The sequence below is a fragment of the Dermacentor variabilis genome, chromosome 7, assembly GCF_050947875.1.
Source record: "Dermacentor variabilis isolate Ectoservices chromosome 7, ASM5094787v1, whole genome shotgun sequence".
Classification (NCBI taxonomy): domain Eukaryota; kingdom Metazoa; phylum Arthropoda; class Arachnida; order Ixodida; family Ixodidae; genus Dermacentor; species Dermacentor variabilis.
Window position 1 is genome coordinate 69771447 of NC_134574.1, and position 26014 is coordinate 69797460.

Consider the following 26014-nt stretch of genomic DNA (forward strand, 5'->3'; position numbering starts at 1 on the left):
AACAAGGTATGGATAGATGGCGTTGTCCCTCCAGGCTGGAAATCGGCTATTGTTATCCCGATTCAGAAACCAGGCAAGCCACCGACCAATCTTGGCAACTTCCAACCCATTTCCCTAACGTCAACGTTGTGCAAGCTCGCTGAGAAAATGCTAACCACACGACTGTCGTAGTGGCTAGAGCACCGCGGTTTCTATCACCCTGCTTTAATTGGCTTCCGTCCATTCATAGATACTGAAGATGGGCTGGCTGTCTTGGCATCCTCAGTTTTATCATCAACTCGTACTCACAATGTCGTGCTGTGCTCGCTATAGACATCGAAAAGGCGTTTGAGAACATCAGTCATGCTGCCACCTGGGCTTCAATTGACATGCTATACTTTCCCCCTAGAGTACGGAATTTTGTCAAATCTTTCCTTGAAGACAGACATTTTGCAATTCGCCTCAGTCGTGACGCCGGCTACTCATTTGCCCCTTTTCGCGGCGAACCCCAGGGAATCGGTATTGTCACACACATTATTCAATATTAGTTTCGTGCCGCTTGCATGGCGCTTACACGATGTAGCCGACGTAAAGTTCTTGTTGTATGCTGATGACATCGCGGTTTGGAGCACCCATCATGACCTGGAGACTCAAGCCGCTGCACTTCAATCAGCTTTAGATATGACGTCGAGTTACGCTTTTTCGGTGGGCTTTCCGTCAGCAAATCTGCTTACATGTCAGTCGCCATTTGCTGGGGCTGGCGTAAACTCTTTGCAACACCCATTCGTATTCATCTATCTGGAACCCCACTTCAACAATGTTCAACTTTAACAATTCTGGGTCTGAGGGCCCACGAGTCGGGAACCGGAACTGCTTGGCTCGCCAGCGTTAAAAAGCAGGCGATTCAGACGTTGGGTCTGATTAGGAGCATTGCTCCTAAAACGGGCGGCGCCCGCTCATGTTGCGCGACAGTTGGTGAAGGCGGTAGTGCAACCACGCCTTGTTTGCTAAGCCCAATTTCAGCATTTCACGAGGACACAATGGGATCGCTTCGAGTCTGTTAATCGCGAGGCAATGAGGGTCATCACTTGCCTTCCCCTCATCACCCCGATCGTGGCTATCCAAGAAAATGCACAGCTGAACACATTAGATGAGCTGGTGCAGCAGCGACTTGATGCTCACAGGCTTAAGGCCAGTCTTTCACACACAACGTGTGCTCTCAGGGCTTACGCTTTCTCGTACTGCTTTCTACCACTACCATCGCCAGTTCTTCCTCCCTGGAGTTTTGTACAGCTGAGCAAAACAAGCCAACTGATATACGTCGCTCGGCATCAACTCACGCGGTAGCGTCGCTGCGTGTCCGAATTATAGCTCAAGATTGCCACCTGCCCCTTGGCTCCATCGTGCTTTACGTTGATACAAGCATTCAAAACTGTGAAACGGCCACTGCAATTTATTGCCCTTGCGCACCTGCCCTTAATAAGACGACCCGGTTTCAAATTCAAGACCCCCTTCCTCCTTTTCTGCTGAGCTCCTTGCTGTTCGAGAAGCGTTGTGCTCTCTGGCCGCCTTTCCCATGGTCCCCACGGCCCACATCGTCATCCGCACTGATGCGCTTCAGGCGACGCGGCTTCTGCAACGCGTCAGTCGCAGCCCTGAAATATGTCAACTGAACCATCTTCTGGCGGCACGCATCCCGCAGCCAATATCTATCGAGTGGATCCCACGCGACCTTCTAAATTTCCAAAGCCGTGCGGATTCTGCGACCCGTCTAGCGACCTCTCCATCATCACTTTCTCAGCTCATTCACCTAGATGATGCTACCCTCTTTTTAACGAGAAAGGAGCACCTCCGGCGCCGCACACGTGCTCTCATACCTCCGTGTGCGGTAGACCTCCGTCGCGGTCTTACCCGTGCAGAGGAAGTTGCTCTTCCGAATATCCGGGTCGGTGTTGCCCTCACTGCTGCCGTGACTCGGAAGTGGTCGCACTTTCGTCCGTTATATCCTCGCCCTAAGTGTCCACTTGGGAAGTCGCGAAATGCTGAAGCCGACATCCAGCAGCTGTTGTGGGTTTGCCCTGCACTGAAACCGACGAGGCTCCGGCATCTCGCAGCAGCGGGACTCTCGCCGCATAATCCGAGCGATTATACTGCTTGGACGCAGGGACCACATTATCGATCCTTCTTGGACTTCATTAGATCAGCAAATCTTTTTTCATTCATTTACTCATCCTTATTCACCCTCATCCCATACCCCAGTATGTCCTGAGGCATTTACCCTCGCATTAAAAAACTTGATTTTCGGCTTTTCGTCTCGCTGCGGATGTGCAGAACCTGTAAAGATATATACATCATCAGAACATCTTGTCAGGCTAGTTGGCAAATTTTCGCTGAAGTTGCACGTTGTGTAAAGAAACACTACACGGAGTCACACAGGACACGCGCAGCGCCCTGTTTATGCTTGAGTGTGATGTCCATCGTAAAGCGAATTCCACTGGCAACACATGCGTACCATATGATATTGCTTCACATTTATGAGAATATGTTATTAAAAGCCCTTTCATTATCAAGTTTCTGGCACATGTGACAAAAAACGGAACTGTACTCGTAAAATAGTACGTTTAATCCGTGTAGGTTTGTTCTGAATATGTTTGGTTGCGAAGTTTGAAGTATAAATATATCTCCAAAATTTATTAAAGAAAACTTCAAGTTTTAGTGCTGCTATTTATTGATTTAACATGTTAAGCATTGCTGGTTTCTGAATAGCTGGCTGAGAAAACTAGGCATCAGTTTTTAGAGCTAGTTTTCTTGATCAGTGAAAGTTTTGATTCGTCTGGGGAAGGCTTGGGTAATTGGGTGTTTTATATACTTTGTCTTCGTTTTTCTGTGAAATACCCATACGAGAAAAACGAGAAGAAAGGGGGTTAACAGAGGCGACAGGTTTTTAATAATCACATCATGAGAAGCCAACAAACAACGACGCCAAGGACAACACAGGGTAAATTATTTGTACTTATCAATTGAATTAAAGAAATAAATTGCAATGAAAGTGGATGAAAAAAATAACTTTTCCTTTGCGTTTTTGTTTGTTGGCGTCTCATGGCGGCATAAAAGGAAAATTCACTTCCAAAGATTTAAAGCTGCCGAGTTACTGAGCAATAGAATTTTTGCTGCGCAAGTTTCTGCTATAAAGTGGCAAACCAAGTTTAGGGAGAAGGCGGCAATTTTCTGTGCAAAAAATTCGTAGCATCGCCTCGTGCGAGAGGAGACTGTTACAATGTCAACCTGTGTCCTAGCACATGCCTCTGAGCCGTTGTACTCAAGGGACCCACTGAGGCTGTCGCGCTACTCGTAATGAACCATCATTTCTCCACTTTTTATACATGTTACACTATCTCAACCTTGTTGCACATCTTATACTAATAGCATACCCCACTTCAGTCATTCACATATTTTTAATTCCTTTGTATTTTAATCAATTTACAGCGCTGTGCTTTAGGCCTATGTACCGCATCGTCACATGAGCAATTAGGCCATTGAATACTTATAATTACTGCCTTGGCGCTCTGGAGCCACACCTGGCCCTCGCGCCATCAAACACAACATATCATCATCATCAGCTTCCTCTTACGATGTGTCGTAGTAATTTCACATTGGGTAACTTTTCACTTCACAACACATCAAGGCTATATGCGTTGTTCATGGCGTAAAAAGGGACAGGTTAGGAACGACAAGGACAAATACATAACGTCTTCTTGACACCCTTTCCATTTAATATCTCATTTGTTGTGCCATGAGTGGCACGTATAATCATGATGTTTCACCAACTAGCCCCCATAGTAGCATTGCTAACTCTCACCACCTACCAAGCTCGCTTCTTCGCCTATATCTGCTGTTTCCATGTCGTGCGCTTACCTAAGGTATTGAGAATTAAGATTGAGAATTTACAGTCCCCCAGGAAGTCTACGTATCACGTAAGGCGATTACTGTTCCTTCTGACAGCAAAAGTTGGTCTCTTCGACATAGTTGGTTACACACATCTCGCTCCTAATGTGATTACATGGATTAGGATAAGGAATGAGTATTCGATAAATGAATGTTGAAAAGAAATGATTTTTTGTGACAGTGAGGAATAGAGTAAGACGGGATGGGAGGGACCGTCAGGTGCGTCTTAAGGCGCTTTTGGTGCATACTATCGCAATGTGATACATACAAATTGGAAAGGCGCAAAGAATCATTTCTTTTATATTTTGATCCAGAACTTATGATCAAATTTTCTATTCCTAGCGTTGCATCAGCGACAGTGGATTGCTATGGAGAAAGGACGTGGTTACTGTTTGATGCTGTTTACGCTCGCATCTTTGGTGGTGTTGACCAGCGAATCAAGTAAGTGTTTCTTTCTCTTTGATATGCCCTATTGGAATCACTAACATCGCATAGAATATATTTGGCCGTGCTCTTATGCTGACACTTCCAAGTAACATAACAAAGCTTTTAAAGAAAAATAGTGGTGAATCATTCGCGAATAACACCAGCTGTTTATTCTTCGTGATCGTCTTGTGGTCTTCCACACTCTGAAACTGGTTTTTCGTGCCCTTAGGGTCAAAAATACAGTTCCATCACTCACATTTTGCATGTAGAAAGCCCCCATGCCCTTCCTTAAAGAAAAGAAAGAAGGCTGGCAAGAGCGTTTACGACCGCGTTCAGCACGAGGCTAAAGTTTGACCTGACGAGGCATACACTCCTCGTCAGGCCACCATGTTAATAGGTCACCTTGATAAGCGAGTTTAATAGCAATATGCGAGCATTCTGCATAAAACCGAAGCAACCAAAGTCTATTTCAGGATTACAATCCTGAAATAAACGTGACTTCAGAAATACGGTGTGTCGCTACATTGCTAGATTGCAAATCGAATTAACGTCGACAGTTATCATTAGATGAGTTTCACCGTGCTTTCTTGTTCTTGTTCTTCCGGTTTAAAGCAAATTGTTCATTCCGGAGCACAAAAAAATATTGGTTCATCCTTCTTTCAAGTGAACTGGCGTCACACGAACGTGAAACGTATATTTAAGGGAGCAGTGGCCGGCTTATTTTTTTTTCGACACTCATAAATACAAGTTCAAGAATATGAACAACATTTTCATTATTACACTTTTGCTCTGAGGGCGAATAATCACAGTATTAGCGAGTACGCCAAGCATGTGCAGTTGAGCAGCGAAAACAGAAACACCGGACGATATATACAAGGCGCCACAGGTATAATCCGACGCGACGGTGAGCGCGTATTTGGTGAAACTGCGGCATTGGAACTCCGGCTGCGTTGTGGGAATGCACCCATGCATTTGCTAAAGGGCGAGCAGGGGCGTGTTCGACGAGCGGGCTCATCGAGTGGCACGGCTCGGCTGCAGGTAAGCATGCGTCTGAAGGCGAGCGACCGGCGAACGCACTATTTCCTTTTGCCTCCACTTTGCGAATGCTCCTAGCGATGCCCTTCCCTTTCCCCTTTTCCTTGGCAACCCGGCCCTCCTGCATCCGTGTCGTTCTCCGAATGTCCTTGTTTCAGCGACCACCACGTCGCTAAACCGGCGCGCCTCGATGCCACGCCCGGGGTTCATGACGGAGACACGCGCTTCGCCGGCGCCATATTGGTAATCAACTCGACTGCGCCGACTGAGAACTTATACGAAAGCCGTCATGAACACATGCACGCAGGCACACACACACAAAGTACGTACAAACTACATATTTGTAAAGGCACACACAGGCACATACACACACACACATGCGCACTAACCCGCGCCCACAAGCAAACGCCTGCATGTATGTGCGCGCTAAACTAACGTACGCAACGCGTTTTTTGCATGCACACGCATACGCGCACATAAACCAGCTGGAAAACACAAGCAAACGCGCACACAAAGGCAGCATAGACAAATACACGCAAGCTCATACACACAAAACACGTGTACAGTGCGCATTTATGCACACGCATGCTCCGTGTTCCAGGCAGGAGGTCCAGGAAAACGAGTGCACTGCGCTTCCTCATCGGCGGCGTGTGCACTAGTGTACACCTAGAGAAATATACGTACAAACACGCACTCATGCAAACAAGCCATCTCGAAAACGCGCACTCACAAATACGCACAGGCACACAGAAAGACGCATGCACACACAGGCACACACGCCTTCACAAACACGCACAAACACCTATGTAAAGACTCAGTAGTTGTACACGGACAAACAGGCGAACGCGCACGCACACACAAAGAGGCACCCACACACTGCGTATTTGTGCACTCACAAACGCGTACTCACTTACATACTTTGTATTTGTACACGGACATGCACCGAAACAAGCGCCTACATATTGTGTATTTATGCACGCACAAACGCAGGCCCACGCACGCACCTACACACTACGTATTTGTAAACGCACATACAGGCAAACACACACCTACACACTACGTATTTGTAAACGCACATACAGGCAAACACACACCTACACACTACTTATTTGTACACGTACATAAACACAAACACACACCTACACACTACATATTTGTACACGCAATAACGCGTACGCACGCACGGAAACAGTACATCCTTGTACCCGCACATGCACACAAACACGCACCTACTCACAGCGCATTTGTACACGCACAAACACGCATACGCACGACACCCAAAGACGCTCCTGCGCGCTATTTATTCATACACGGGAAAATACACGTACACCTGCACGCACATTCACACGAACACGCTCCTTCACACTGTATATTTTTGCACGCACAAACATGCGTACACACACACACACAAACGCACGAACTCGTTGCTACACATTCCGTATTCCTACATGCACAAACACGCGTACACATTCACGCACATGCACACAAACACGCTCCTAAAACTGTGCATTTATACACGCACATGCACACAAACAAGCTCCTGCACACTGTTTATTTGCACACGCACATACATACAAACACGCACCCACATACTACGTATTTGTACACGCACAAACACACAAGAACGCTCTTACAGACTACGTATTTTTACATGCCAACACACATTAACCTGCACCTAAACACTGCGTGTTTGTACACGCACATACATAAACACCCTCCTACATGCTGTGTATTTGTGCACGCACATCCAAACGTAATTAGACACTGCGTATTTGTACACACACGCACCTACAAACTACGCATTTGTACACGCACATACACAAAAACACGCCCATACACACTGTATTCGTACCCGCACGTACACACAAACACGCACCTACACACCGCGTATTTGTACGCGCACGTACAAACACGAAAACACGATCCCACGCACTGTATTTCTATGCGCACAACCACACGAACAGGCTCCTACACACTGTATATACGTGCACGCTCCTGCATACTGTGTATTTGTGCACGCACAAGCACGCGTACATACGCAGGCTCATGTACACAAGCACACACTTACACGTTTTGTATTTGTGCACAATTGTGCATACTGTGTATTCGTACACGCACAAATACATGCACGCATGTAGCAAGCGCATACTGACACGTAGCTACATGAGCACACACAAACGAACGCACACACGCGTGCAAATCACACACACACACACACACAGAGAGAGAGAGAGAGAGAAAGGTAGCCGAAAACACTGAAGAAAGGCGTCCGGGAAGCACCAACAGCAGCGCATGACCACGCCAAAGAGGACGAATATGCCGCCTGCGCTATCGCCACTGACAGGGTCAACGGGTGTCTCCACGCTGAATGGCAGGACTGATGTCGATGCACCCTACACGGCAAAGCTGCTCCCTATCGGCAAAGCTGCTCGATCTCGCCCAGAAAATTTGCGTGACCATGACTGCGTCATGTATGTACAGCGCACCGATTTTTTCGTTAAGCCCAGTACACAATCGCGTTAATTCCATCGACCTGCTTCATTTCCACTCAGTGGCTATGGTGTTGGGGCTGCTGAGCACGAGGCCGCGGGATCGAATGCCGGCCACGGTGGCCGCATTTCGATGGGGGCGAAATGCGAAAACACCCGTGTACTTAGATTTAGGGGCACGTTAAAGAACCCCAGGTGGTCGAAATTTCCAGAGTCCTCCACTATGGCGTGCCTCATAATCAGAACGTGGTTTCGGCACGCAAAACACGATAATTTAATTTTAATTTTTGCTTCATTTTCACATGTGTATCCGAAGAAGGCTGACAAGGTAAGAGCACGCTACGTTGTGGAAATTCTACAAAACTGAATTGACCGCTGTGAAGAAGGGACAAAATTGAAAAGTCCCTGCAGCTAACTCTCGCTGCTGCGTAGAAACAAATACGCATGCGCTGTGAAAAAGCGCCTAGGAGAGCGTGTATAGGTATAAGTTAACCCCGTTCTTTTGGCGTACAATCGCACGCATACGTAATTTGCAGTGATGAAACGATTTCTCGGAAGCATCTTCAAGTCCGGACGTTGAGAGTTTCTGAGTTCAATGTGCGCAGAGAGACAGCTCGCCACGGCAGACCGCTGCGTCAAGGCCTCCAGTGAATTCGGAAGTCAAACAAGGCAAGTGACCTTATGAAGCCTTTCTTCCTACTAGCCAAGCCAAGCTCCATGATGCCTAACAAGGAAAAAAAATATGTGCAGAATCTCCTGTGGCAGTTATCTCAATTATGCGTAAACACTTCCTACTAATCACCTGCTGTTTCTTTGGCGTATGCTGCCGTGTTTAGTCTAATTGCGAGAAACACCGAAGAAGAATAGGGAAACGGAAAAGCCTGGTTGCAACACCGAAATGTTAACTGAGACCAGCGTGAGAGGACGAAGAGGCGATTAGCAGCAACGTCCACTCGTGTTATAGATAACTCCCAGAGGACGTGGACGTCAGATCGAATGACGAGAGATATTTTGTGAATGAAGCAAGTGTATACAACATCATTTATGTAGACTCTATAATTTGGTTCTTCCAGTTGCGCTTCTTCTTTATCTTCACATTGTATGAAGGTGCATTGGATGATGTCGCTGCTTCGTGGAAGATGAGCACTGGCCGACGCACGATGTGGCACGTGACCTAACTGAACAGCGTCACGTTTTGTAGTCCTCATACGTAGGCGTCGCCGATGACGATGGCTCCTCTCAGTGTGCACCATAATCAACCGTGATCAACCGTACTCTGAGGGTGGCTGCGGATGGCGCGCGCACGCGAGCCCTATCTTGAAAGCGATCTGCCGCGGGGACAGAGTGCGCCGAGTGCTGATAGGTTCTTGCGCGCTGTGCTCTCGCCGCTTAGTTTGTATTGAAGTGAGAGACAGTACGAAGGGGCCGATTCGCTCGCTGCTCTGCGCCCTATCTTGAAAGCGATCGTCTTATGTGACGAGCGGTGGGACAAATGGATAGGCAGACAGGCGGGTTTCCTGGTTGGGTAGGTATGTAAATGCATACGCATTAAAAATTCCCTTCAGCGGTACACCTCCGTTCATTACAGGAAACAGCTTCTGTACAGCTTTGTTTAATCCCTCAAGGCCTCGGTGCTTGCCACTTCATTAGAATATATACGCGTAGAGAATGACACGACGATTTATGAACACATGACATAAATCACAGTGTAACTATGAAAGCAGGTTGCGCGGATCAGTCCGACTTCTAGCTCGCGCAATCTTTCAGATCGCATAGAAAGAAGGGGTAACCACATCCCGTGTGCTACCCCAAAAAATAGAGGAAACAAGCCGATTCATTTCGTTGGTGGCAGTCATACTTCCTGAGTATTAGTGAATGAGGACATGCTTGTGTAGTTTCTGAAACAAAAAAGATATTTAAGGTCACGCAAACATCAACACCTGTGGAGCTTGCTTCGCAGAGAGGCGCCCTTTGGGGTAGTTTCATTCGTGTTTACATGAAACATACTACACTTAAAAGATGACATAATTTGTGGCATCGCGGTTCATATCTCGCAGTCACGTCAACAATTATTGCAATACACGTCAATACATGAGGTAAATTTCAAGGGCTTTTTACCGTTTTCCTGCCTACTGAATATAACAAGACAAACTTTTTTTTTACTAAATTATGTTCTTTTTTCGAAGCTCTAGCATTTCGCCACAACTCGTAGCTTATAACTCAATCTTGAGAGATGCATTTATTCACACGTAAAGCTCAGAATCTGTAATTTTAGCGTGGTTTTCCAAGGCCGTTAAGAACATAATGGCATTTTTGGCATAATTTCTCTACAATTTTACGTTTGGTAGGTAGAACATTGGCGTTTCGGACGGCACAGTGCAGGGCCCCGGGCTCATTTCGGGCACCTGTGGTTCTGAGGGGTGGCAGAATAGACCCGATGGTTCTTCGCGACTCGGATTTAAATTTTCTGATAATATGTCGTGCACATATTAATCGGTAGTTCTTGTTCTTACATGTGCGCTATTGGTATGATGTAGTACAGCTGATCTTGGTTGTTTCCTTCAGATCCGACGGCACTCAAGCTATTAAGAACACTGTGGAGATACAGTTGTGACGAGCCACAAATGGAACCAGTGGGGGACTGCACCGCAAATATAAACAAATACTTCTTCAACAAAACCGCGAACATGTGTCAAAAGTTTTACTGGAATGGGTGCCTTTCCAGGGGTGTGTACGAAACACGCTACGCATGCGCACTCAACTGCAACGAAGGTACGTATTTGGGATGCTAATTTTTTCACATTCACAAAGATTTTCATTCGGAAGTGCTAATTAGCAGGCCGCCTTCGCTAATATATGTCCAGCTGAAGTTTTCTCTTACGGACAAGTCTGGCATACATCAAAGTACTTAACAAGTACTTAACAAGCACGTAACAAAAGTACTTAACAAGTACAAGTGAAAGTATTTAACGCCGTCCTACGTTAAGTAAAACTGAGTGTCAGAGTACGTTAAGTACTTTGACACTTGAAAGGCGATCTCCTGACATCAAACTGAAGTAACCACCGACGCAAGCATCGAGCGTTGATCCGCAGCGTCGTTTTAGCCGACAAATAAAACGCTATCCGTGCTTATAGGAGTCCACTTTTGTTTGCTTTCAGAACGAATAACATTGCTTACCTTGACGGGTTTTTCCTATCAAATTGACCGAGAAGAGGCGAGGAGCACACAGCTATGGAGGGAGTTTTCTTTATTAGTTTGCCGTGGTAGATCGACAATAGCGACAGCGTGAAATGAAATGTTAAAAATGCCACTAAAACGGAACCTCAGCGAAGAAGTGTTGGCAGAGCGATGTCTTAAGCGTGCCGAAAAGGTGCGAGAATGTTTTTGCCGGTGCCAAAATTTTTATTAAAGGCCAATAAATTTATTCTCCCCGGCATCTCTCAGCAGCCAATGTCCGAGTGATTGGTAGGCAGGCACCTTTTATTCTTTTTTGAATAGGATAGTCTCCGGCTATTCCGAAGAAATAATCGATATTGTTCGGCATATTAATCCATATATACTGCGTACATGTCACTTTGACGTGCTAAGTTAGCGACTTGTTTTTTTTTTTTTTGACGTCGCGTGAGACAGGCTAAGTGAGCGCAGCCAGAAAACGGTTGACCAATAGCGGATGACTAATGGCAAAGAAAGTGCAGAATCGGAAATGGTTAGTTTTTATTTGTTTGTCATAGTCGTGCATAATCGATGTGTACACGTCATATAACATGGGGCGTTTTCATGTTTTTTGTGACATCACGGGACAGACAGGCGATGTGGGCGTGACCAGAAACGGTTTGACCAGTCGTGGAGGGCTGACTGCAGAAACGAAATAGAAAAGGCTTGGAAAAGTTTTACATTATAGCGCTCAAGTGATCCATACGACGACAGAGGGAGAAAGAGACAAAAGTGAAGGAAAACAGGGTAGCCAGCGTTAGTGCCGGTTGGCTACCCTGTGCTGGGGAAAGGGGTAGACTAGCACAAGAACGAGCACGAATACAAAACCTGGCCAGTGAATCTTACAGGAATTGTATCCCAATGCTATTCTTTAACTCCCTAGTCAGTCGTCCAAGCAGCGCTCTAAAGAAAGCAAGATGATGATAAAGGAATAGAATCGAGCGAGAGGAATCACCTAAATTTAGTGACCGTGAGACCATATACCGCCAAGCTATTCCACTTTGAGCTTATTCCAATGTTCTGACGTCAAATTTACGTAACAGGCGAGGAAAACACCAGGCAGTGATGGGCAGCGTTGTCTGAGCAGCCCAATCAAACGCACTGCGAGTTTATAGGCAGTCACTTTAGCTTGCTATGAAAGCAGACAGCATTTTCTCCTTCAAAGGTTTGATAGCATTCACATTTTTGGCTACTTCAGCCGTTTGGGCCTCTGTCTGTCTGTCTGTCTGTCTGTCTGTCTGTCTGTCTGTCTGTCTGTCTGTCTGTCTGTCTGTCTGTCTGTCTGTCTGTCTGTCTGTCTGTCTGTCTGTCTGTCTGTCTGTCTGTCTGTCTGTCTGTCTGTCTGTCTGTCTGTCTGTCTGTCTGTCTGTCTGTCTGTCTGTCTGTCTGTCTGTCTGTCTGTCTGTCTGTCTGTCTGTCTGTCTGTCTGTCTGTCTGTCTGTCTGTCTGTCTGTCTGTCTGTCTGTCTGTCTGTCTGTCTGTCTGTCTGTCTGTCTGTCTGTCTGTCTGTCTGTCTGTCTGTCTGTCTGTCTGTCTGTCTGTCTGTCTGTCTGTCTGTCTGTCTGTCTGTCTGTCTGTCTGTCTGTCTGTCTGTCTGTCTGTCTGTCTGTCTGTCTGTCTGTCTGTCTGTCTGTCTGTCTGTCTGTCTGTCTGTCTGTCTGTCTGTCTGTCTGTCTGTCTGTCTGTCTGTCTGTCTGTCTGTCTGTCTGTCTGTCTGTCTGTCTGTCTGTCTGTCTGTCTGTCTGTCTGTCTGTCTGTCTGTCTGTCTGTCTGTCTGTCTGTCTGTCTGTCTGTCTGTCTGTCTGTCTGTCTGTCTGTCTGTCTGTCTGTCTGTCTGTCTGTCTGTCTGTCTGTCTGTCTGTCTGTCTGTCTGTCTGTCTGTCTGTCTGTCTGTCTGTCTGTCTGTCTGTCTGTCTGTCTGTCTGTCTGTCTGTCTGTCTGTCTGTCTGTCTGTCTGTCTGTCTGTCTGTCTGTCTGTCTGTCTGTCTGTCTGTCTGTCTGTCTGTCTGTCTGTCTGTCTGTCTGTCTGTCTGTCTGTCTGTCTGTCTGTCTGTCTGTCTGTCTGTCTGTCTGTCTGTCTGTCTGTCTGTCTGTCTGTCTGTCTGTCTGTCTGTCTGTCTGTCTGTCTGTCTGTCTGTCTGTCTGTCTGTCTGTCTGTCTGTCTGTCTGTCTGTCTGTCTGTCTGTCTGTCTGTCTGTCTGTCTGTCTGTCTGTCTGTCTGTCTGTCTGTCTGTCTGTCTGTCTGTCTGTCTGTCTGTCTGTCTGTCTGTCTGTCTGTCTGTCTGTCTGTCTGTCTGTCTGTCTGTCTGTCTGTCTGTCTGTCTGTCTGTCTGTCTGTCTGTCTGTCTGTCTGTCTGTCTGTCTGTCTGTCTGTCTGTCTGTCTGTCTGTCTGTCTGTCTGTCTGTCTGTCTGTCTGTCTGTCTGTCTGTCTGTCTGTCTGTCTGTCTGTCTGTCTGTCTGTCTGTCTGTCTGTCTGTCTGTCTGTCTGTCTGTCTGTCTGTCTGTCTGTCTGTCTGTCTGTCTGTCTGTCTGTCTGTCTGTCTGTCTGTCTGTCTGTCTGTCTGTCTGTCTGTCTGTCTGTCTGTCTGTCTGTCTGTCTGTCTGTCTGTCTGTCTGTCTGTCTGTCTGTCTGTCTGTCTGTCTGTCTGTCTGTCTGTCTGTCTGTCTGTCTGTCTGTCTGTCTGTCTGTCTGTCTGTCTGTCTGTCTGTCTGTCTGTCTGTCTGTCTGTCTGTCTGTCTGTCTGTCTGTCTGTCTGTCTGTCTGTCTGTCTGTCTGTCTGTCTGTCTGTCTGTCTGTCTGTCTGTCTGTCAGGTGGTCCAAATTTCGGAGACCTTGACTACAGTGTGCCTCATAATCAGATCTTAGTTTCGGCACGTAAAACCCCATTTTTTAAATTTTATTCTAAATATCCTCTTACACTGACCAAGTAAGCCAAGTTCATAGGCAATCACGCAGGTGACCTTGGTCGTGATCCCTCAGGGGTAGTTCTAGCTTCGTGATCTAACTCTTGTCAAGTCGTCGTCATCATACTTTCCAGCCCGACCCAGTGGCCCATGTTCAATAATAGCTTGGACCTAGGTATGTTGCTCACGGTCCTTAGGAGTTCGTAGCGAAGCTTAAAAATGCCGCTAGAAAGATGCTCTGCGAAGAAGAGTTGGCAGAACAATGTCGTATACGTGTGGAAACGGCTCTACAACGCAGTAGTTTCACACAACAATTCTCATTATATTCAGAGATATCCATAATCGCCGATTGCCCTGAGTAGTAAATGCCGGAGCGGTCGGCGGGATACCATCCTTTGTTCCTTTGAGAAAATAGAAGTCTCAGGTTATTTCGAAAAAAAAATACATTAAGTTTCCTTGCGCATATTAATGAGTCTCTGGTGCGTATACGTTACTTTTACCTGGTGAGTTTTCGCAGTTTTCTGTGACTTTACCTGACATATCGGCGAACATGGCACAGCCTGAAACATGTTGACCAACAGCGGAGAGCGAATGGTGAAAAAATTGTAGAATCGGAAACAGATATCCTTGTTTTGTTCGGCCAAATCATGCATGATCAGTGTGTATACGTTATATCGCATGGGCAGTGTTTGCGGTTTTCGTGACGACGCGTGATATGCAGGTGAAGTTCGGGTGGCCCGGTGCATTTTTGCCGAATCCCATATGGCTAGTGGCAAATTTGGAAAAGAAACAAATTGCAATAGCTTAGTTTGAATTGCCCGACACATTTTTGTCGAATCGTGGAGGGCTAATGGCAAATTTGGAAAAGAAACAAATTGCAATAGCTTCTCGTTATAGGGCCCATTGGTTTTACTTTCACCGTGCCCGTTCACTTCGCGCGCAACGCTTCTTTTTCTTCACGGACTATGCAACTCGGAACAGTTTTGAAGAAGCCTATGTTGGCAAAGAATAACGTCTACAATTGTTTACCAGAGCTCCACATGAGGGATCAGCCGAACAAGTATGTTATGTTTATGAGCACGCAATGTCAGTCTGAATGATAACTGCCAGTTATCATTAGAATACTCTGTATGATATTTATTACGGACGCCGTCAGATAATTTATCCCTCTGTTTTATGAAACCTTTTGTGCGCTTAAGTGCTCTGCCTGTCACATTATAATTAGTGGTACTACCATACTGGTCTTCTTTCTTTGTCGGAAGAGGTCGGGAAGCAGTGTTGTCAGGAAATAATGCGTTGCACGGCGGATGAGCGTGGTAGGCGATCTGTGTGTGCAAGTTCGCGTGCGACACGACTACGTATGGGCGACCAGCGACGATGTGACTATCGCGGCACGCGATCGCTTGGTGGCAATCGCTGGACAGCCTGTTATTGCTCATCGCCCTAAAACACCTCGATGGACTTACCCGATTGAACGCTGACGGGTGGAGTACGTCCTTCGTGTGCGCTGTCACATTTCTCTCGTGCATTTGCTGGGTAAGCGCACCTGGAGTGCCTCGCGTGCTGAACCCTAGAATCAGAAAAGCTCTCACGATTCAGTCACTGACAACGAACTATACGAAAATAAAAACGTGTTATTATACTCCGTTACATACACAGCAATCAACACTGTGGAGACTAAAGGGACTTCTTGCAGTGGCTTCGCTCGCACTTGATTCGACGTTTTTTGACCGCAGTTTTGCGCAACTGTTTCTATATAGGCTCAGTATTGAATAAAACAAATTTTAATCCTTAGAAACAAACACACAGTAAGATACAGCTGTTATTGTGTTGTTTTAGATGATTTTTTTATTTTTATTGTTCTTTTCGGTTTTTTATTTGCAACCCGTCGCGGGGAGCCTCGCGTGCCTGCACGCGCGAGGCTGTTGGCGCGAAGCAAATCATGGAGGGAACACGCGGAGTGATGACATTTATTGACCGAACTTCGTGCATAGTTTTCACAGCGTTGACTGCCATGCATGGAACGGAGTATAGTTTGAAGCGGGATATTTAGGCTTCGGCGTGTGTGCGTATAACTTTTCGACCCTCAGGACTGCTCCATTTCAGCAATGTCTCCAAAAGCACTCAAGAGAAAGAGAGAGAGCTGACGGCAGTAGCTAGCACACCGATGAATTGAAATGGGGTGCAACCTGTGAGCCCATCATTTGCCATTAAACACAGTCAAAGCGCAAAACCAACCTTATCACGCCACCCCCTCGTCACGTCTGCTTTGGCTACTGGTCGAGTGCATTGACATCTACTTTTATGTACAAACAAAACGCGAACACTAAAGCATGAAGCAGACTAAAAGCTGCACAGTGTGCATCGTACAGCTACGTAGGTGTACGATCGCCAAGTGGGCTGTGGAACCCAAATTCCGCGTCTGATATGAAGTCTAGCGGACATAGCATGCACTGCCACAACTGCAAACGGAACTCTTAAGCCTTATGCTATTCGCGTTTATTTTCGGCAACATTATCGCACATGCACAAACCATACTTTCCAATTCTCAAAGAACTGCAGTTTCTAGCAACCAAGAAGCCGTCATCTACAGCTCGTTACCGTACCTATTAAAGCTCAAGTACTCGAGCCTACTTACGCACTTATATTACATAGTTTACAACTTGGTTCGACCATTTTGAACCAAGGCAGCACGCGCAGACAGCTGAGTCTCCGAATGAAACGTATCCATTTCTCCGTTGCAACTATGCAGGTGAAGCAGCTGCATTCTGTGCAAAACCTCACCCTGGCGGATGCGAGACAGTAAAGACTCGAAGCTGGAGACAACGAAACTACGAATTGGATGCGTTTTACTATGACATCAGTTCGAGGGCATGCAAGTCTTTTAAGTTCTGTGGACCTCCAGCACCACCAGACTCTAACTTTTTCACCACCCTATCGATGTGTCTCATGGAATGCGAGTAAGTTTCCTATAATGAGAAGTTCATCACGAAATAAGTAACCGTCATTCACATTGTTATGAATATAAAAGCTTACTTTATCCAAATTCTAACACGATCCGTCGTTAAGGAAACCTATCTAGTTGAACCTTAACGTGTAGTTAAAAATAAGTTGGTTCTCTCTATGCTCTTGAAGTACAGCCACAATGCAAACAATGCGACAATGAAATTCAGCGCAAACTTAGTAACCTTCTCGTCTCGGCGTAATTTTTTTCGCTTTGCAATTTTTTATAAAATGTAGTAGCACAAGCGCCTGTGTAATAAACTAACCGATGTAAATAAACTAGCTAACGACCAGGTCATCCTTCCGAATTCACTATGCAGCATTTATACTCCCCTAAAATTTTTCTCACTGTGTAACAAGAGAACGGAACGTACTGAAAGCTTCCAATATCATGAATCAGTTATGAGGGGGTTAGCTAACACTGCATAAGTACGCGCGTGTTCGTTGGTGTACTTTTTATATTGCACTACTTCTTTCATTGTATAGTTGGCGCTTAACGCATACCCTATAAATATCTTGGACAATTCGTTGCCAATTTCTTATTGGTACCACAGCGCAGAATGAGCAATGAAGGTCATGTGTTAAATACCATCCGAGGCAGCCCTATTTTTGGTAACAGGCAGTCGGCTCATCAGGAACTGCCTCAAAGTAAAATTCAAGCTCTCATAGCATCATAATTTTTTTGCAAACGGTTCTAAACAATCGCTCATTAAGTACAGTACAGTGATCAGCAAGATCTTGCTACCCTTAAGCTGGTATCTCTTGCTCCTTCTGATCTCTCTTGCATTCCGGTAATATTTAGAGAATCGCGGTTAACGATTAGTTGAAAGCTGATAGCTTATTATTGTAGACAGCCTTCCCAGCTTCGTATAACTAGTTATTGCATTATAGTAATGATGGCGTACAAATAATACAGACGATCTTAGTAAACAGTCCTGGTAGTGTCCTGATGTGTGACGTAGCTTCTATCTGTCAGAAAGTTTGCACCCTTTGCTGACTATGGTTCTTACTTTAACCTGTGTTGGAAGCAGGAATGAACACAAACATCTGCAAATGGCGCCACTGTTCAGGAAAGTTTCTAGGTAAATGCGCTTTGCTTCTGTCGGTTGGTGTGTTATTTTCAAGATGACAGCGCGGTACTACAAAGATTTAGCAAGTTTATTTCCAGGTTATTATTGTAGACCTGCTATGTCGGGCACTTGACGGCTGTGCACTGTGTCAGCTACTACGGAACAAATGATGTCGTTCTGGCGTTGAAGTGCCATGTTTACTGTCTCCGTCAATGTTTCCAACGTTGTTTCCCACCAACCGCCTAGCTCAACGTGCATGACTGTCATGTAAGACTCTTGCGTACCGTCGACACTGTAGTCATGAGCACGGGGACGAAGAATCGGTCGACAACATTCCGTCACTATGTCAACAACGATTTCTATGCGACGCAAAGTGGTGCAATCCTCGTTAACCACAATACTGATAATTCTGGCCTCCGTAATAGATTCACCAATGCTTCATCGCTCAGAATCTGTGTGAATTCGCAAACTGGGCACTAATTGTGCAGCACTGTCATAGTAGGATAGCACATTGCTTAGCTCGCCTGGTTCATATGTTCACACTGCTGCACTGACCGGTTCGAGTCGCAGTAGCGGAGGTTATGGTCAGTATTTTTGTCTTCATCATATGGCGATTGTGAATACGGCTACAATGAGGCGTGTCGGGTTAGGGTCAATTTTTCTTACTTCGTCCTACGGCGATGGTGTGTACGGGACTATGGGTACAACGAGGCTCCATCGGCGATATCACGCCGATAGCGACAACAGTAGTCGTCGTGATGAGAGGACGAGCAGATAAGCGAACGGACTAGGCAAAGCCAGCTTAAATAATTTGCATTCTCTTGCAGTAAAAAAAAATACTTGTAGATTTCCATAAGTCAAACAAAACTCTTGACCTATATCAGTGCGCCTTTAGAGAAGAATGGTCTACAAGTGACCACCACGTACGCATAGAAGCAAACCATGGTGATGGCTTCATGCACAAGCAATATCTCTTATCCGTGTTTGTCGATATGGAAAAGGCGTACCATACAACTTGGTGCTACGTGATTCCTGCGCGACCTGTCGACGGTAGGCATGCGCAACAATAGGTTAAACGTTATAGAAAGTTACCTACAAAACTAAATTCGGAGTGAAGGTGGGTAAAGCACTGTCACATGGATTCATACAGGAAACTGGTGTACCTCTGGGAGGCGTGCTGAGTTGCACGTTCTTCTTTGTTAAGATAAACACGCCTGGTGCATCATTACCACCAGCTATTTTTATTCCGTCCGCGTAGACGGCATACAAATAGGCTTCAAATACTGAAACCTTACAGTGTGTGAGAGAGAAGTACAACAGAACCTGAACAAAGTGCAGAGTGCCTTAGTCGGCAGACGAAAACGGGGTCAAACTGAACCCTCACATAAGTCGTGTTCCTTATACCAGGCACAAAGCGCTTGTTGCAGATCCCATTATTGAAATTTATGAACAGCAAATACCAGTTAACAAAGAGCGCACAATTTTAGGCATGATACTTAATTCTAAGCTTACTCTCATTCCATACATAAGTATCTCAAGGTGAAATGCCTAAATACAATAAACTTGCTAAAAACGTTTCGCAGATATTACAAAAACTTGACCGCCAGACCGTGGAGGATACAAATGAGCTCACTAGACTGACAACGTACCAAGAAATCACTCACCACTACAGATTACACCGAACACTCCCACCACCGCTCAAGAAGACACAAGCGACAATCACTCAGATTGTTGCAAAAACCAATGCAATCTCGCACCCAAGGATACGTCATCTCATGTTCCCTTCCCAATATGACGAACGCTGTAAATATTGCGAGCAGCTAGAAACACTCCTGCACATCATCATAGATTTTGCAAGCAAAGTCTAGACTTGCCTCCTCTACTCCCTAAACCCAAGAGCAGTGGCAGACGCTGCTGTCGAGCTCCCGTCTCTCGGACCAGATTATGTTTGTTGAGAGCAGGATCGCAGCCAAGACGGCGCATTGATTCCCGTGAAGAGGGAACCACTCCTGCAAATCAAGCCATCCTTATGCTCATTAAAGACTTATTTTCTCTCTCTCATGGTTCACCTAAGAGACAACATCATGGTTGCTCCTTTTCCCAAAAACATACATCCGCAACTCAAAGCGCGCAGACGCAGATCTCGGGCTGTGGCATTGCTCCGGAAGATCAAGGAATCGCTTCACACGGTCAGCTTTGTTGACGCGGCTCAGTATATGACCAAATCGGGCTTCGTCGCAACGGCAGTCAATCACTGTCACTTGCGCGGCCTGCATCAGAGGCTCCACCCCGGCTAGTGCGGAGCAGGCAGCGATCGCTTTGGCACTCCTAGACGAAGAGAGAACTCAAATATGCACCGAGTCAAGGGCGACGGTCAGGGCATTTTCCGCTGGCTCCATCACCGAAGAAGCTCATAGAATGAATCGTCGACGTTAGAGTAACACGTCCACATACTATCACGTGGTTCCCGGCACATCTCGACTGCTAGCTGGATTCCCTCCCGAACCTCAACGACATCGCGCACGTTCAAGCGCGGCACTAACCCACCGAGCGGACGCGAATGCGTGTCGAGGTCTTGTTGAACTAAGGCTTGTAGAGTTCCGAGGCATTCTTTCCACTTTTAACGAGGTAACGATGCACTACTACCTTGACAGGAGAGTCTACTCTCCCACCCCCTCCCACGATAAACTAAACAGACCACAAGCCACTGTGCATGCTTCAGACAGGATCGTATCCAAACTTGACTTTATTCCACTCCATCAATCCAGAAGCTTTTAGTTCGGACTGGTCGTGTTGTGGACAGGGAAGTAATTTAGAACACTTGCTTGGGGAACGCCCTTCGGTATAGAGAGTTCCGCATAGCTGTACCGCCGAAGAGTGGAGTTCTGCGCTGCAGAGTTCCGAGCTTTCACATCAAGCATGGGCTGTCCAGAGAGCTCACGATGCGGTGGTGAGCCTTGGCTCTCTTGTACTAACGTGGGAGCGGCCGCGGCTTCATCACCTCTCTGAAAAGGGGGCACCGGAGCCTCTCAGGACCATCAATAAAGTTCCTTGTCTGTCTGTCTATCTGCCTGTATCTCTCATGGGGCAGCGACAGATAGTATTTAATGAATCATCATTCGATCGCGATTAGATCCTTGCGTTTAAAGGGGGAGAGAGAGAATCAACATTTATTGTGCCCTTAGGAAAGGTCGGTGCGCGCTGGTACCAGACGGGGTGGAACCTTCTTCTCAGGTCCCACATGCGTGCAGCAGTTTCTGTCCCCTAGCCGCCAGCGTGAGGTGGGTCGGTAGGTCGGGGCTGGACAAAAGAATGTCCCATTGCTTGGGGGGTTGGGGCTGGGCAGGATGGGGGGTAGGGATAAGCTCTCTTAAGGCAGTGCTGCTTTTTGAAAACTTTTGCCTCTTACATATTTCAGTATATCGTCATTCTTTCACAATGTATTCTTCGTGTCAATAGCACACTTCATTATCCATAATTTTACCACATGCAGGTTTTACGCACTTCGCAACAACACTATTTTAGGCACTTTACAGCCCCGTCACATCCACCTCTAGTAATTGATCACTTCACTACCAACTCATTAACACTGGTTTGGCGCTCTGTGGCCATGCTAGCTCTTGCGCCACAAATCCCTGTATTATCACAATCATCAAAAAACCAGAATAACTTTAAACAAGTTGAAGTAGGAGAGGTGCTTTGCATGAGCCTAGTTTAAAGATTCTAAAAGCATGCACAAGTTATCAAAGGGAAAGAAATGAATCAAGAAAAAAATTTTTTGTCTAGGGAGCCATACCACGTATCTCGCTGACGATGAAACTATCGAATCATCTTTGCTAGAGTATATTAAAAAATTATACACGGCCTTCTGAATATATATATATATATATATATATATATATATATATACAGGGGATACTAAAACAGAAGAAAACACTGAGTGCGACTGCCATCTTTCTTACGAGGTAGAGGCAACGGTGCTGATTATTGACAGACTCAGTGATTGTCCGTATGCAGGCCTTTAAAGGCATCAATCACCCTCATCATCAGCAATCACCCTCAATCCTTGAGAGGTAACAATCACCCTAATCGCCCAGCGATTAATGAAAACCGATCTTCGGTGTATGGCCAAGACTCAACGAAACAAGTTAAACGACTCTTTGCACCCTTGCCCATCCGTTCTCAATGTAGTATTCTAAGGAGGCGCACGCTTCGTGACCGAAACCTGTGCCAAGTCTGCCTTCGCCGAGGGGTGCGCTTTCTACTTAAACAAAGAGCTCCTAATAATTGTGTTACGGGGATGTTGCGAGTATAGACAGACTGTATTTAAAATATATATACAAGCCTAGTCAATCTGATCAAGATGGCTAACCAGAAACAACACGCTGCAGCCAGCGTCTCGCGATCTTCGTCCTTTGTCTTCTTTTATTCTTCCCTAACAGGACCCCTGGGTGCTGAAGCGCCGTCTCGGCGCTTGTTAGGCGAAGAACTGCGAGCGAACAATGACTAGAGCCGGGAAACGTGCACGATGTCAACAGGCTGCGGACTTGAGGATGGATCGAACTGTAACGGCGAGATCTCGTAATTCACATCGTTAGGTTGGTGCAAGGCTTAATAAGGCCCTCTGTAGCTAGATCGAAGCCTCTGGGAGAGGCCGACCCGACGACGTGGCGACCAAAGGAGCATCCACGCACATGGGGCGAATATAGCATTTCGATAGCACCCGTAGTAACGCGTTTTTTGTATATGGTGCGAGGCTAATAAACAAGATCGGGCGACATCACGCGCCATGTGAGCTCGATCGATGACTTCACGAGCGTACTCAGTTGCATACGTGGCATAAAAAGTAGGGTAGTGTCAAACGGCAATGTGAGGTCGCGACCATACAAAAGATAAAAGGGTGAATATCCTGCAGTGTCATGTCGGGACGGGTTATATGCGAATGTTATATAGGCCAACATGGCGTCCCAGCCGTAGAGATCGTTGGAGACGTGCGATCGACAGCATCTCTGAGTACTCGGTTGACATTCTGTAAGACCTTTCGCTTGTGGGTGGTAGTCGGTGGACAGCATGTGCTCAGTGCCACAAGAGCGGAGGAGGTCTTCGACAACTCGAGACAAGAACGAGCGGCCGTGGTCAGTAAGCAACTGGCGAGGTGCACCGTGGTGGATAATGACGTCATGGAGGAGAAAATCGGCGACGACAGTAGCGCAACTAGCCCGCAAGGCCTTTTTTTATTGCGTAGCGTGTCGCGTAATCAGTAGCGACCCCGATCCACTTGTTCCCTCAAGCCGTCGTCGCAAAAGACCCAAGCATGTCAAGGCCCACGCGAAAGATAGGTTCAGAAGGAACTTCAATTGGGTGCTGTCGTCCGACAGGCGGCAGGGGAGTTTTCTTCTGGTGCTAACACAATTCGCATGTTGCGACATAACGACGCAAAGATGTAGAAACCGGGCCAGAAGAACCGGCGTCGTACGCAGTCGTATGTACGCAAAACTCCTAGGTTTCCCGCCGTCGGTGCATCATGAATTTGTTCTAGAACAACGGATCGCGGATTACGAGGAAGGAGAAGTAGCAACTCCGGGCCGCAAGGGTTCATATTGCGGCTGTATGCCGTCGTGCAGAACTGACATACGGCACGTACCCTCGGTGCTGCCAGATTGCACTCCGGCGATGATGGACTGTAAGGATTCGTCGCGTTGTTCAACGCGCGTGTCGGTCATGTCAGTAAAAGCCATCACGCAGGTGACGGGATCATGTGCAAAGGATCAGGAGGATCTACGGAGTGAGGAAAGAAACAGTCAACGTCCTTGTGCCGACGTCCAGACATGTAGTTAACAATAAATGAAAACTCCTGGAACCGCAAAGCCCAGCGACCGAGCCGTCGTGTGGGGTCCCGGAAGGAAGATAGCAAGCAGAGGGCGTGGTGGTGTGTAAGGACCGAAAACGTGCGGCCGTACAAATATGACCGGAACTTGGCGACAGCCCAAACTAAAGCCAAGCACTCCCGCTCGGTGATGGAGTAATTTCTCTCGAGGGGTGACAGCAGGCGGCTGGCATAAGCTATCACGCACTCTGTACCATTCTGCTGTTGGGCGAGAACAGCGCCGATGCTGTGGCCGCTTGCGTCAGTGTGGACTCCGGTGGATGCAGGTGGATCAAAGTGCGCAAGTATTGGAGGGATGGTCAGAAACCCGATGAGAGCGTCGAACACGCCAGCCTGCTCCGGGCCCCATAGAATGGCTTGTTCTTCTTTAGAAGATCTGTCAAAGGCCGAGCAATGTCGGCAAAGTTTTTGACGAAACGGCGAAAGTAGGAACACAGGCTACGAAGCAGCGCATGTCAGAAGCAGAACACGGCAGAAGGAAACTGCGAAAGGCGCAAAGTTTTTCCTGATATGATTGCATATCAGATGCGTCAACGAGGTGTCCCAACACGGTAATCTGACGGCGCCCGAATTGACTTTTCAAGGTGTTCAGTTAAAGGCTGGTTTTTCGTAATACAGCAAAAATTGCAACGAGTCGGGTAAGGTGGCTGCCGAACATGGGAGAAAAAACAATAAGATCGGCACAGTAACAAAGACAGGAGGTCCGTTCGTCGCCTCGCAGAAGATACGAACGGACCTCCTGTCTTTGTTACTGTGCCGATCTTATTGTTTTTTCTCCCATGTTCGGCAGCCACCTTACCCGACTCGTTGCAATTTTTGCTGTATTACGAAAAACCAGCCTTTAACTGAACACCTTGAAAAGTCAATTCGGGCGCCGTCAGATTACCGTGTTGGGACACCTCGTTGACGCATCTGATATGCAATCATACGTCCAGATGTCGCAGGAGCATCGTATGGGCCAAAGGGCGTGACTTTGAACTTATATAAACCATCAGGCGTGATGAAAGCCGTCTCCTCCCAGTCCATTTTATCAACTGAAATCTGCCAGCAGCAGGATGAAAGATCAAAGGACGAGAAGTATTTAGCTCCGTGCAAGCAGTCCAAGGTGTCATAGATGCATGGTAGTGGGTAGAGGTCTTTGCGCGTGATCTTGCTGAAGTGGGGATAATCGAGGCAAAAACGACAAGTACCATAATTTTTTTCGCTAGGACGACAGGCGAAGCAGAAGGGCTGGCTGATGCTTCGATCACCCCTTTGCGGAGCATTTTGTCCACTTCTAATTGAATGACTCTACGTTCAGCACGCGATACACGATAGGGACGCCAACGAATTGGATTCGTGTCGCCAATGTTTATACGGTGGTGAACAGCAGATGTTTGGGCTAAAGGCCTGTCGCCGAAATCAAAACTGTGAAAGATCAGAAGCGGGAGAACGACGTCGTTATTAGTAACCATGAGCATCATATGCGGAACAGCAACGTTCCGGGACAAGCCCATATTCACCGTCAGAAACCTGTCGCTGTGCGGTCAAAGCGACGTAGGGGACTGCCTCTGGTGACAAAGGCACATCTTGAAGCGAGTACAATTTCGGTGGGGTGGTGCTCGGAGCATCGGCGAGTTGAGGCAGTTCCAACTGAAGAACGCCGGATGTGCACTAGATGAGAGCAGAATTATTGGATAAAAAGGCCAATCCAAGGATAAAATCGTGCGAGCAGTTGTCGATCACAGCAAAGGGAACAGAAGTAGGGCGGCCGGCTGTACTTAAACATGCAGTGCACATTCCCAGAACAACAACCATGACGCCATCGGCCACACGGAGCACTTGTGCAGCTGCTGAGGTGAGGAGCTTCTTTAAACGTCTACGTACGCTAGTACTCATCCCAGATACGTGTGCTCCAGCGTCGATGAGCGCTTGGATAGGTACGCCGTCTATTTTAACATCAGTTACACTTCTCTTTGTGTACACAGACAGAGGATTTGCTGTAATAGTAGGCAATGCAGCACCACCTCCGAGGGCTTCATCATCTAGTTTTCCGAAAGGGTGCGGCCGAAAGCCACAGGG

The 26014-nt window shown here is 46.9% G+C and overlaps 1 protein-coding gene across 3 annotated transcripts in view; it reads left to right on the plus strand.

Annotated features, from left to right (window-relative positions):
• LOC142587509 (BPTI/Kunitz domain-containing protein-like) overlaps nucleotides 1-26014 on the plus strand; it is a 66293-nt gene that overhangs the window by 21356 nt on the left and 18923 nt on the right. For all 3 annotated transcript variants that reach the window (XM_075698573.1, XM_075698572.1, XM_075698574.1), the window contains 3 exons: nucleotides 4267-4365; nucleotides 10440-10646; nucleotides 16746-16953. In XM_075698573.1, the coding sequence (XP_075554688.1) occupies nucleotides 4293-4365; nucleotides 10440-10646; nucleotides 16746-16953 (488 nt within the window). In that variant the 5' untranslated portion in view covers nucleotides 4267-4292. The remainder of the gene's footprint in view (nucleotides 1-4266; nucleotides 4366-10439; nucleotides 10647-16745; nucleotides 16954-26014) is intronic.